This window comes from Halichoeres trimaculatus, unplaced genomic scaffold (genome assembly GCF_033239565.1).
Source record: "Halichoeres trimaculatus isolate MK-OKI-2021-1 unplaced genomic scaffold, fHalTri1.1 fHalTri1_scaffold_15, whole genome shotgun sequence".
NCBI classification, from domain to species: domain Eukaryota; kingdom Metazoa; phylum Chordata; class Actinopteri; order Labriformes; family Labridae; genus Halichoeres; species Halichoeres trimaculatus.
In genome coordinates, this window is record NW_027437193.1 from 10619495 (window position 1) to 10633562 (window position 14068).

At 41.4% G+C, this 14068-nt stretch overlaps 1 protein-coding gene across 2 annotated transcripts in view; it reads left to right on the forward strand.

The window, feature by feature from the left end:
• The window catches only part of ak5 (adenylate kinase 5), a 107634-nt gene that overhangs the window by 62258 nt on the left and 31308 nt on the right, over positions 1 to 14068 (forward strand). For both annotated transcript variants that reach the window (XM_074688262.1, XM_074688261.1), the window contains exon 8: positions 867 to 940. In XM_074688262.1, the coding sequence (XP_074544363.1) occupies positions 867 to 940 (74 nt within the window). The remainder of the gene's footprint in view (positions 1 to 866; positions 941 to 14068) is intronic.

Genomic DNA, 14068 nt, shown 5'->3' on the forward strand with positions numbered 1-14068 from the left:
CGCTGATTGGCTGCCGCGGCACAGCCTCACGGGAATTTGCGACGAAAGTTCAATATTTTTAACTCAAGCGTAGAGGGGTCTGACGGCCCAAATGCGCCGAAGAGGGTATGACCCTCCAACGTCTCAAGAAAATCTTGCCATTTCCAGAACCCATCATTTGGAGTTTACAAACATATTTAGGGATTTCTACAACATACAACATGTAGCTGTTTGAAAACCTGCTAATGTTGAATATGAACATCCAGCATTTCTGCTTTATATCATATTGAAATATGGGAAAGCATAAAACCCTTTCTGTTTGTTGTTTTCTCTTACTGTTTCTCTTCTGCTCTGATAACCCGTTGCAGAGCGCTGCATGAGCCTCATTTGTCAACAGGGCTGTCATGTCCTCTCTTTTCAAAACTTAATGACTAATTAAAACTGAAACTCTAAGAAAAGAAACACGGGGATATAAATAAGCATGTTAAGTGAAGGCTGGTGACCAACTCAGCTTCACACAAAGCCATGAACAACTTTGATCCTTCTAATGGTCATTTACTTACGGGCTCTGATGGAGTTTCAATGACTTTTGGAGCCAGCCTCAAGTGTCCACTTCAGGCTGGCTTCATTTTTCATCACTTTGAGTTACCGCATGGGCAGTCAAGGGGGCAGAAACCAAACCACCAGGACGAAGAAAGGGGGTTCAATTTTTTATGAGCGAGACTAGAAATATAGAAAAACATGTTATTTATTTATAACCGGGAGAAGCAGCCCAAAGGTCACTGAAACGACTGTCTGGAATGAGTCATCTGAACAGGATCTCTCAGAGGCTCCCACTCAGAGTTTTTAGAGTCTCACAGATGGTTGCTCTGTGTTTCTGTCTTCAGGTCCCAGTGAGCTGGACCTCAGTCTGCTGGGAGACACCAGCAGCCTGGCAGATCTCACCTGCAAAACTGAAGAGGTAAGATGGAGATTCATGTTTCTCTTTATGATTCCAGGAAGTGAGATGAACACTTTAAAAGTCAACTGAACCTGTGTTCTATCTTTTGATCCTGTTTGCACATTGCCATGAATTAAACACTTTCTGTGTGTTTGTCAGTTTACAGCATCACAAAACATTCTCTGGTCCCAGAAACACAGTAATAGAAAAGTACTCCCTGCTTTTTGTATAAAACATGCTGTGAACTTTATCTCTTGTTTCCACATTGTGCCACGTCAACACAACTTTTATGTTTTGTTTTATTTTTGAGAAAGAGTTTAGAGGGATTTAAAGTAATTACCTGTCTCATCAGGTAAAGTTTGTTGGGTCTGTGCCAAGAAAGGAGAAAAGAAAAAGTTTTGTCTAGTTTAGCTTATACCACATCAGCTACCCAGGGATTGTTTTCCTCTGTGATTTCAGTCTCACTACCTTGAGCTCTTACATATTACAGCCTCATCTGCAATGTGCAACACACGATAGTGTTGTGGGGAAAAGTCATTTCACCTCTGATCTGTCGCTGTAGGTAGTATCAGAATTGCAATAAGGGAAAGAAATTGGGGATGTGTTTTAGCCTGCAGGGCCAAACAGTGCTCTGTGTGAGTGTGTGTGAGAGTGTGTCTAGAGCTTGCACCGTGTGACACTTCGGCAATGCTGTAACACAATATGAAATCACACCCTGGGCCACCAATAGGATGTCAATGTGCAGTTCAGTGTGAAATCACAGGGTGTAATGGTAAGAAATTACAGCGTTCAAGCAAGTTGTTGATTGTGTGACCGGTGTAAGGATATGGGGCACTTAGTGATATTCTGTGTTAGCAGGGTTCAAGAGTAATTCGCTCCCTTGTTCATTGATGAATCGATGGAGGCCTCCAAGAACAAAATGCTGCCATGATGCTTGATAAGTCTGATGCTCCTTTTTCTCAAGTTTTAAGTTTTAAAAAACTTCCAACGATACAAATGTTAATGTACACAACAACCGGTTGCTGCAAACCTTCCTCCAGAACTCAATGGGACTATGGAGGACAACACTGGATGCCAACTCAAAGCCAGCGGCACAAGCGAGCGACAAACGCGGTATACACCATGGAGACGCTCTGTCCCCACAGCTGTTCTGCATAGGCCTGACCCCCTTCAGCGAGATAAACGCCAATAGTGGCTATGGATACTGATTTTGAAGTGGAATAACCATCAGCTACCTCTTCTACATGGATGCCATCAAGCTGTACGCCAAGAGTGAGCACAACATCAATTTCTCTGATCCACCTTACTAGGATCTACAGCAATGACATTGAAATGCGATTCGGACCCGTGGGCCAACGGTGTCAAGAAGGGGGAAGTGATCACCACTGAAGGGGTTGAACTACCAGAGGGCAACATTGCAGATGTTCAGGACAGCTACAAATACCTGGGGACTTTATAGGCAAATGGTAACCATGAGGAAATGGTGTGGAAGGCAGCCACAGACAAACACCTACAGAGGGTGAGGCAGGGCCTGAAGAGTCAGCTGAATGGGATGAACAAGATCCAGGCCATTAATACCCATGCCCTGCCAGTAATCAGATATCCCGCTGGTAGAACAACCTGGCCTCTAGGAGAAATGAGAGCCACTGGTATCTAGACAAGGAAACCTTACCATGCATGGAGGGTTTCACCCTAAGTCCAGCATCCTGAGGCTGTAGACTAAGCAAAAGGTAGGAGGCGGAGGACTAGTGAGCGACTATCCAGGAGAAGACAGCTGGCCTCGAGGAGTACATCAGGAAGATGGTGCCCAGTGATGACCTGCTAAGTGAAAGCCTCAGGCAACAGCAGTCCAGTAAGGAGGAGGAATCGCAGGGGGTATCATGAGAAGACAAGCCCCTGCATGACATGTACCATCCACAAACTGAAGAAGTGGTTGACATCAGGAAAACATACCAGTGGCTGATCATGGCTGCACAAGAACAGGCCCTCAACACAAGATCAATAGAGGGTGGGGTCTGCCACACCAGGCAGGATCCGAGATGAAGAGAGGCTCCTGAGACAGTACAGCACATCACAGCAGGGTGTAAGATGCTGGCAGCCAAGGCATACATGGAACGACATAACCAGGTAGCCAGCATAGTGTACAGGAACATTTGTGCCAAGTATGAACTAAAAGTCCCAGGATCAAGATGGAGGATGCCTCCTTAGATAGTGGAGAACAAGTGTGCAAAGGTCCTGTGGGACTTTCAGATCCAGACTGACAAGAAGGTGAAAGCCAAGCAGCCGGGCATAGTTGTGGTTGATAAACATCAGAAGACAACAGTAATAATAGATGTACCGAGCAACAGTTGTGATTGGGATACTGGGGGCTGTGGCACCCAAACTGGGTGGATGGCTCCACCAGATGTTTTTTTAATATATTCATATAAAGGTGATTTTTTAGTAGTGCTTAAATTTCCCTTTGGTATAAATAAAGTATCTATCTAATTATCATCTATCAATCTGTCTAATTCAGATGTTAGAGCTGGGACAACATACTATTCTCCCTATTCGATTCAATTACGAATTTTGGGGTGCCGATTCGATTTAAATTGCGAATTTTGATATTTACGTTTTTTGCTACTTTTAGTTTGCTTTTTAACACCAGACCACGTGGAATAGTTAAATGATGGCAATGGCTACAGATTATATCAGGAGCCATATTTTCCAATAAAATACACATCATGTGAGTCAAATTGAAACATTTCACCCTCTGCTGGAGAAAAGTGGTAACCTTTTTTCAACCTAGTTGTTTAACAAAGACTGAAATGATGAATTTGAATTTGAAAAAAAAAGTTTTTTGACCAAGAACCATGTTTCTGATATTGTCAAACAAAAAAATCCCAATATATCGATTTTCAATTTTTTCTCCCACCTCTATACTGTTAAATATCATAATCCATCCAGCAAGCAGTGCTTTTAACTTATACATGAAGAAAAGTCAGATGTTTAATTTAGGGTCAGTTTAAAGTGAATTAAAGACTTTTTTATCTTTTGCAATTATAATATTCCACATAATTTCCAAACCTCATTTTAGAACTGTTAAAAAGCACCAAGCAGACTGAAATCAACATCAATGCATCTTTATGTCCCGCTAAAACAAACAGTCGTAAACACTGATGCCTGGTAGATTCTGCCTATATTTTCTACCTGAAGCTTAATTGCAAATTTGTTGTTTGACAGTGAAAAGACAGTATTATGAGCATGAACAGAACAAGATCAGGGAAGAGGTACAGTATCGCTTTGGCCACAAGGGGCGCCAAACACGCTACACTCAAAAGTTCCTCACAAGAGCTTTAATGGGACAGATTTGTTAAAAAGAATATTAAACCTGATCTGAAAACCTGTCTGCAATATCTGCGATGAATATCGTGGTTTAATCCTTTGGGGTCCAAGTCAGACTAAATAGATGATTAACCTATCATGCTGTACCCTTATAACCTGAAAGAAATCAATAATCTGACCTTTACTAAAGGCACTGGATGACCACATGACTTCCTGTTTATATACACAGTCAGAACTGAGCCAGAGCAGTTTCTAAACTTAGCAGCAATTTCATCAGGAAACTTTAAACTCAATGAGAGCAACTTTATCCATCCAGCAGCTCTTAGTGAGACAATGAAGCCAGAAACTCATCATGTGTAATGCATTTAAGATAGGACAATGAGCTAAATGTCAATTATCTAAAAGCTAACCTTTCACCTCAATCATCATGGTTACAAAATGCTCCAGTATTTGCATCTGGGCTAACTTAATAACAATCTGTTCGTCCTCCTGCAGAGATGCCGTTATCCTCTAACACAATCAAATCAATCAGTTGTGTACAGAAACCTTCTCTCCCTCCCCGTGTCCATGTCTTCTGCTCCGGCTCTTTCTGCTTTAATTTGCTGGACCTAAATGACAATCTGCAGATTACCTTTTTCAAAAATGGCATCTAGTGAACTTATTTTAAAGGCCGCATGATTCAGCACAGCGCAGGCACAGGGACACACACTGCTGCTGTGGTTGTGTAATGCTTGGCAAGGCTGCAGACAAGCATCGCTCCTCCGCACAAACACGGCGCTGAAGTGAAGAATAACCTCGACCTTCTGTCTCGTTTCCCATCCTGTGCGTGTCTGGAAACACATTACTCAGCTCTCTCTACCTCTGTGCTGCTAGATTCTCTCCGTTTATGCCACTCGGCTTTTTAAAACTCAAGGTTTATATTCTGTGTAGAGCTGCTTCTGCTGGAAGTTCTTTGTTGGTTTTCATAACAGTTTTTTCAAAGCGTCATCTCTCACAGAATCACCTTTCAACTTGGTTATATTGTGAATGAAATTCAAGGTCAAGAGCTGCAAGTGAAAACTGTTGAATGAAACTTCTTGCTGACTCATGCATAGTGATGTTGGTCAGTGGTGGAGGAAGTACTCAGCACTCTCATGCATTAGCTATGTGTTAGCGTCTTAAAGGGGCTGTGAGGAGTTTGAAAGTGATCTCGAAAAAGTCTCCCTTCTAGATATATGCCTGATTGTAATCCACACTTTAAAATGAGATTATCAGCGCTAATATTGCTAGTTACATGTTATTTTTAATTGCTACTTCTTAGCTTCCAGGTTCTGGACTGGATTGATTCATGGCACATCTTGGTCTCTATGACAACACCACACCAGCTGATGAAGTTCAGTGGTGAGAAAAGATAAAACACAGGGATCTGTGTTTTTTTCTGCTGAAAACTCTTTTTGTGATTAATTTTGTAGTGATGGTGGACACAGGAGCCTAACTGTCAGACAGAAAAAGGACAGAAGAGTAGAAGACAGCTAAATAGGAGAGTGATACAGCCCAAGCTAATGGCTAATTAGCCTTTAGCTCGGGCTGTATCACTCTATAACAAAGGGGCTAACCTGTTTGCGATAATTTCTATTTCAACCCACATGAAGCAGTTATTCTGCAGTGGTCTGTTCAAACTTGAGAGTCTATCAATAAAATGAAGAGTGGGGTTACGTTAGCTCTGCTTGCCAGATGACTGGCAGGATTTAGCTAAACAGGATTCACTAATGTTACACATTACAGACATGACTTAGAGCACTGAACTGCCAGGTGCGCTAAATATAAACAGCTACTAAACTACTTAAAAACTTATAGTGTTTACTTGTTGTCACGTTATCCTGCGGATATGTCGGAGCACCAGGCTGCCGATGTTGCTAACGTATAGCTACAACATTTGCTTGATGTCACATTTAAACCGTAGCACCATGTAACTGTACTTATAAGTACCTTACCTCGACACGTTGTATCCAGTAAAAAGTCGTCTTGAGCAAAGAAAAGTTATTACCATCCGATCCCCATTTAATTCCAAAACAAACACACACCTCACTTAAAGTAATTTGCGACAGTGTGCATAGACTCCAAGCCAGAAGGTGGCGATGGACTGCAATTGAAACAGATCCTCCTCAAAGCATCTCTAAAGTAGATGTTTTAACTTGGATTGAAGTCAATAAAAAGTAGGTAGCCCAAGAAGAAGCAGTGCTGATAAGCTTTAAGTCAACCTGCAAGGTTCAGAATTGTCAGCATTGATATATCTGCAATGAATATGCTCAATTTAGAAACACAAGTATAGAGGCTGTCGCCCTCTTGTAGCTGCCTGAGTTTCACTCTAAAAGTCTGCCTTTTTCACACAAACAGGCAGGTTAATATTCATACTTGCTTGTGTTTTGATGTGTCCAGTATCTGATTTCTCTGCTGATACAGCTCTTTAACATCCTCCCCCTCCTCCTCCTACATTCACATTTAGTTTATTTTCTGTAAAGTGCGTCACAGAAGCTCTGTCCACAAACAGAATTACTCTCACAGTTGGACGCTCTTTATACCTGATAGGCGACATCCTGCTGTTAGTCTCCTGAGCTTCATGTCCAGGCTCAGGTTTATCTGATCAAACTCTCTTAGTCATGCCAGTCACATTTGATGACAGTGAATTTAATCTTGTTGAATCTTTAATTCCTCTGCTTGTCTTTTTTCAGAGTCATACATGTCTAATTTGTCAACACAGAGCAGCTCAGGATTATTGGAGCATAAACAGAGGACTGGATTTTTTTTGTTCTTTTTCTTTGTCGACAGCGGAGTCCATGTTTGACACTTCCTGTGGCGTACAGTGACACTCTTTTCTTTGAAGTGGAACAGGGACACCGTGCAGCCTTGTCATCTCATATTTGTGTCCTCAGATGTGAGAAGATGTTTTTTGTGAGCATGCTGATCCAGTGAAGACAGCAGGAGAGGGGGCGGGGGGCTTTCCTGAAGCTCCAGGTGTCATATCTCATGGATGTTTTCCTAGTGTCCTGCTTTTAATCCCTCATTTCTTTAGGAAAAAAAAAACAATCACCGGTAAATGGCTTTGTTATAATTATCAGTGGGACTTTTTTTGTGGTGTACAACAAAAGAAATCACAAGAATGAATATTCAAACACTTTGAAGATTAAAGAGCTTCTCCAGTCTCAGTTTTGTTTTACCAACTTTTTCACTTTGATTATATTGATATTGGAAATGTAAACCAGAAATTAACATTATGGCCAAAATACTCAAGATGCATCTATGATCTGCTCCACACCATCACAGCATTGGATCACTTTGCATTGAGCAGATTGAGCCGAACAGGAAGTCGTGCACAGAAAACACACTAGGCACCTGCTGACTTTCAAAATAAAGCAAATTGAGTCAGGGTTAAAGACTTGTAACTGATAAATGTCAATTTGTGTAACCAATGTTTTTCATTAAAAATATGGTATTGCTCAAAAAAGTTATTCTGAATGTGATATGAGCAGTCTGCTATACTTTAAAAATGAAATTTAATGTGATTTTAAACCAACTGTCCCAAAAATAGGGAGAAAACATTAATCTTAATGGCATACTGACTTGCTCAGTGCAACAAAACACATATTTTTCAAGTCAAATACAATTTGAGATAATATTTCATAATAAACAACTAATTTCATAAGAACACTTGCATAACTTCTAGGAATGTGAATTATTTTATACTTGTAATGCTTTTGTGGTTACATAATTTGACAGTTCAATAGGACAGATTCTATGTTTAAGGGCTGCACAGTGGCGCAACAGTTAGCGCTGCAGCCTCACAGCAAGAAGGTCACCGGTTTGTTTCCTGGCTTGGCTGGTGGGCCTTTCTGTGTGGAGTTTGCATGTTCTCCCTGTGGATGCCTGGGTTCTCTCCAGGTACTCCGGCTTCCTCCCACAGTCCAAAAACATGCTCAACAGGTTAATTGAACACTCTTAATTGTCCCTAGGTGTGTGTGTGGATGGTTGTCTGTCTCTATGCGTCAGCCCTGCGATTGGCTGGTGACCACTCCAGGGTGTACCTTGGCAGCTGGGACAGGCTCCAGCCAACCCTTAACAGGATAAGCGGCTTAGAAAATGAATGAATGAAGATTCTATAATTGGTTAAAATTGCCAGAAGTGTCGTTAAAACTACTATGACACCAATGAAGACCAAACTGCACAATGAAACATTTAGCATTTTCTTTTAACAGGTTTGAAGCATATCTTGGATACCAACCCTTATTTGTCACTTCCCCATCAACAATGGATAGTATTCAGGTTTTTGGTTTTACAGCCCAACATGAATGAACAGCGACTCATGAGAGATAAATATGTTGAATTTAAAAAACTTTTAAGATTTTATTATAAGACAAATTAATATTTATTACCACATAAATACACAAAAGTACCAAAAATTAGGTACCATTGAGTACCGACATCGATTGCCAGGTACCAGGCTGTAGAGGCCATTTCAAGTTGGTTCTTACGGAGCAAATTAACCACAGTTTTAAGTTCATATGATTTATTCTAGGGATCAAATTCATTCAAATCTATTAAATTTAGAATAATTAAGTTTTTAGTTAATGTTAATTTATAGATTTATTTAGATCTTTTGAGGGTACTTGATTGTGGGTTAAGTTTTTGTTTATTAGAGCAGCCGGTGCAGGTGCAGAGGTGAGGGTCAGTTTTGTTACATGCAGGTTTAGTGGAGCTTGAGCCAAACATATTTTTTGACCGTGTGATGGAAAAAAAAATATATATATATTTTTGTGTTGAGTAGGGCTAATGAGATTCCTAAGAAACGAACGATAAAAAATGGAACTTTCACCGTAAAATGAATGGACCATGGACCAGATTTGTAATGGATTTATTTTTAAAAAGTTGAAAGGGGACACGTGCCAGGACAGCAGCTAAGGCTCCACTCTTTAAGGTGGCTTTTTAAACACATTGAAGGATCTGCCACTACACGGGCATTGATACGGGATTGTTTCAGATGTAAAAGCAACCATACCCTACTCATGATAGGGTTGGGACATGAAGGAACTGTAAATTTCATAGAAAAACAGAATCAGAGATGTGCTGCAGCACTTCCTGCATAAAACACAGGCATTTACTTGAAAGGGCAAGCATCAACTCCAGAGTGTGCTGCGCTGACAGCACCACCTGACGCACATTCTTCCTTTATATTTAGCTAGAATATAAGGTGTGCCTGATTGAAATGGCAGGTGGTTTTCAAGGCAACAAGGTAATGGCCTCTCCTCTATCCATTCACTAGTTTCTAGGCCAGCATGAAGTCAGTTTGATGAAATTCTCCTCCTGTGAATCAACCCAGCTGAAAGTTTGCCCATGTTATTTCATTTTATAATCTATGATCAGAACTTTACAATCAAGCTCTGCATACACTCATCTATTTGGGGATTTGTTTGAAAGGCAACAGTTTGCATTTTAACCAGTGTGAATTAAAGTATCTGTGCCTGATGGTAGGGGAAAAAAACACTGTGCGTTGGCATGCACCTCATCAGTCAGAGTAATTTCCAGAGAGACTCAAAGCACTCTCAAGGATCTGTCTCAAAGCATGTTGGGACATGGCTCCAAATTAAAGACTGTACATTCGTCAGGTACCAGCTGTAAAAGGCTCCTATAGGGGTTCGGTCTGTACAAGCTGCATTACAGTAGGAGTAGTAAAACAACTTCCATCATAACATCATCATCATACAAGACCAACATGCAGCAACTTCACCCATAATGAGGATGATGATGATGGTAATGGTAAGCAATCATCAGCCCACCAGAGCGTCCCCAGACTCATTTAGACAAACATTACGGTTCAGTATCTCAGTCCTGAGGATGGAGGATAATGAGCTGTGGGTGACAGATGCAGGTTATTTGATCAGCTCACACAGGTGACTCACAGGAGGAGAGTCTCATCTGAAGAAGTGTTAAATAAAAACTGATAACTTTACCGCTGTTGCTGTACGATCCTGCGCCATTAAATGTTGACAGGAACAGAATCAGTGAAAAGCTGCAGCTTCTCACAAGTTTGTGAAACCTTGGTACACACCAATACACGAAAACAGACAAGGATACAGCGCAGCATATTCACAAACTGAAGAGGTGATAGCATAAAGACAGCATTTACAGGGAAGGGAAAAGAACTAAATACTCAAAACTCTTGAGTAAGAATGGAAAATGAGCAGAAATGACCCCAGACACAGCCAGGATACACTTGTTTCTATGGTTACGAACTCAAGAGTCTATTTAAGTTTTGCATGAATCGAACATTTTATAAAAATATCAATGAAATGTGGTTTACAGAGATAAATGAAGAAAACAAAAAGAGCTCTTTGTCGTGGGCTCCTCAGGTCAGCACCTGAGCCTGGCTGAACTTGAAGCAATGTGTCCTCCAGTGCTCTCACTCTCAGCCGTTTGTGAGTGTAGAGTGCTAAAAGGAACTACAACGTTGTAAGAGGTGTGAGAATTTTCCTTTGTCTGATGAGATAATTCATGTTCTGACCAAGAGGCCCAGTTTTTGATTTTTTTGTTCAAACTAGAGCTCCCTTATAACCGGGGCTGATGTTCTGAATCAATGAAATTATGATGTTGTGCTAAAAATGAACACATGGTGACACCCTGTAATCAGTTGAACACATGTCCCATTTTACCCGAGCTGCAGAGGACACAACAGGAACATCTTTGGTAACAACATACCCCATAATTCATTGCATGCCACTTTAAATGAAATTGCAGCCAGGTAGTACCAAGCGGCAACCTCCGGTCTAAGAATATGAGACAATGCGGAAGTGCTAAAAATCTGCTGTTTCTGAAGTGTTTGCTTGGGGCTGGCTCTGGAAGTAGTGGAAGTCACATACACACCAAGCCAAAAAAAGCCATTTTCAAAGCAGAAATTAACTTATTTACAGCCTGGTTCAAAAAACGTCTCCCGTCTGAGTCGCTAATTTTACTACCGGCTCCCACTGTACGGGGGGTGAATTTTTCTCTAACTCGGCCGTTCAGAGGATATTAAGATCGCGAACTCCACCAATAAGAGGCACAGCTGAGGGTCACGTGACCGACAGGCGCCCTATGGCTGTACACGAAGCCCTTGCCACTACCAATATGGCCGCTATAGCCAATGTGCTTCATTTTCCATTTCAGAAACAGACGAGTGACTTGGATGTGAGAACGTCCATGTTTTATACAGTCTATGGGTAGTACATTGTCAATAAAAGAATTTTGATCTAAGTCAGAAGCGAGCTGTACAGATGACATGTTAGCAATCGGACTGTAGAGTGGTGCAGTGGGGCAGTGGTTGGCGTGCCTGCCTCCCAGCAAGAAGGTTCTTGGTTTGATTCCTGGACCTCTCTGTGTGGAGTTTTAATGCTCCTCCTCTACATGCATGGGTTCTCTCTATGTACTCAAGCCTCCTCCCACAGCCAAAAACATGCTCATCAGGAGGATTGGTGACTGAATTCTCAGTAGGCAGTTGGGCACTCAACCCTTAATGACACCTGGGATAAGCCCCAGCTCTCCATGTGACCCCCAGAAGGAAAAGAGTTTTAGGGTGTATTCACACCTGTGGCTTGTTTACTTTGTTCGGATTCAGTGGCAAAAATGATACAATTATAACTGTTGTCACTTGTTTGTGTTCACAAGGCAAAAGTCTGTTGATTGGTCAATTTTGTCTCTCATTGGTCAGAAATCATACCCGGAAGGTGAGGAGTTTCCTTATCTTCATGGAGCATCAACAACATGTTATAGCGTTTATGGCTCATGTACCAGTGTGTGCTGCTCAACATATGTAGTTTTTAAGAGCCTCGACTGCATGAAGGCACTTCGATAAGTCACTTTATTTCTTTACCGCTCCACGTGAGCGCACAACTTATTTTCTTCAGTTCTTCAGTCTTCTCTTCTTCTGCTGCTGTAGTTGATTTTTCTGCTCCTTCTTCTTCTACTGTTTTGACTGTACAGTTGTCAACCCAGCTCATTTCTGCTCCCATCACTACAGTGTGAGCCACAGTTATAAGTCAGTTGTGCTTGTTGCTGGGGCGTTTGTGTTCTCACTGTAAAGAAATCGCTACAGGGCTCGAATGGAAGCGAGCCGAGACCACCTATTTTGGGTGATTATTGTGTTCACATATGCCCAAACAAACCGGGGTATCGGGGCTCACTGTTTCGGAACAAATGCCCCAAACAATCCAGGTGTGAATACACCCTTACAGATAATTGATAATTAAGTGTATTACAAACACTTGAAGTCAGTGAGTACTTTTTTTTAAGCTACAAAGGAACCAGGCCTGAGTGACTGTTGTTAGCTTTCAAACACTCATCTAACTCTTTTTTTTTGTCTGTTTGCATGTTTCCCCAGTTTCAGTGCTTCAAGGCAACCTGAAATAAAAATCCATAGTCATAGAAATTCATTAAACTGTCTGACAAACTGAAGATGAATCACGTCTGTAACCGTCTGACTCAGTCATTCTCAAAATGTATTCATTCTTCCCAGAAACCCTGAACTTTGAATTCTAAGTCACCATTTCCTTTGCTCATACATACTCAATACGCTTCATTCTCATGTGGGCGGACAGACAGCGTTTGCTGCAATTCATAAATTCATGCATTTCTGTGGTAGTCATTGAACTGACAGAAATTCATGGAAGTGCCACAGTTGAGGAAATCTGCTTCTCATGGTGACAGGCTACTCTTAAGTCTGACTGTGGGTTCACAAAGGTTCAGGAGCACGACAGCTTGTAGGGTGCTTCTCATTAGATTACTCCCACCTCAAGTGACCTGGAAATCATTTCCTCTTGCCATCATGAAGGATCTTACAGTTTTTTAATTGCACCCAGAGGAGAGAGGATCGATAAGAGAGGAAGCCTCAGAGCACATTGTTGAATTTGCTGCAGGGATGAGCTGTTGCATGAGGCCTTTCTCTGTTTTCAGTGACTTAATGACTTTAGGTGATCATCACCATAGTTGGGAATAATGCCGTTAAAAGTAACAGCATTACTAACATCGTCACCGGGATGAGGCGTCTTACTATGTATCTGACCTGACTCACTCAGCCAGGCACAAGAGAGGAGCTGCATATAAAATGTGGGGCAAAGCGGCACGCACTTAAGTAATGATGAGAACAATCATGTTGACACTTTTTAAACAATGAGCTGATGCTGAAGTAAACTTTTCAGCAACTGATGTCACACAGCAACCTGAGTGTGTCTGTGTAACCTGCAGTCAGAGAGGATCTCTTGCAGCGTATTTGGATCAAACCAACTCGAGTGAGAGGGGTGGATGGTTTTTAGAGGTTTGAATGTGAGGCACAAGTAGCTGACTTGTTTTGACTTGAAAATATATTAGAGATGACAGAAGCAGACTTAAAAATAAGGGGGTAACTGGGAGGAATTACAAGTCGGGAGTGGAGTGAGAGACAGGGTTAAAAAGTGGGAGAATCCCTCCTAAATCAGAAGTGTTGGCACATTTTTCAGACCTGGCTCGCTCAGCCGAACGCAAGACAGGAGCTGCACATTCAATATGTGCGAGTGCCAAGCGGTCTGTCAGGTTAAAACTGGTGTTTTTAGGATGGGAGTAGGTCTACAGGCAATACTATAACGCCATTTTCAGGATGAAAGTAAACAGACTTCAATGTCATAGATGTAAAAGGCAAGAACATACATGTGAACATTATGTCCCAGAGCAAAACCTGCTCAAAAACTGAATTCTTCTGCAAAATTAAAGTTTATTTTCAAAAAAAAGCAATGCAATAATAACTTTTCCTGGTAACTAATTACATTTTTTAATGATTAATTCTGC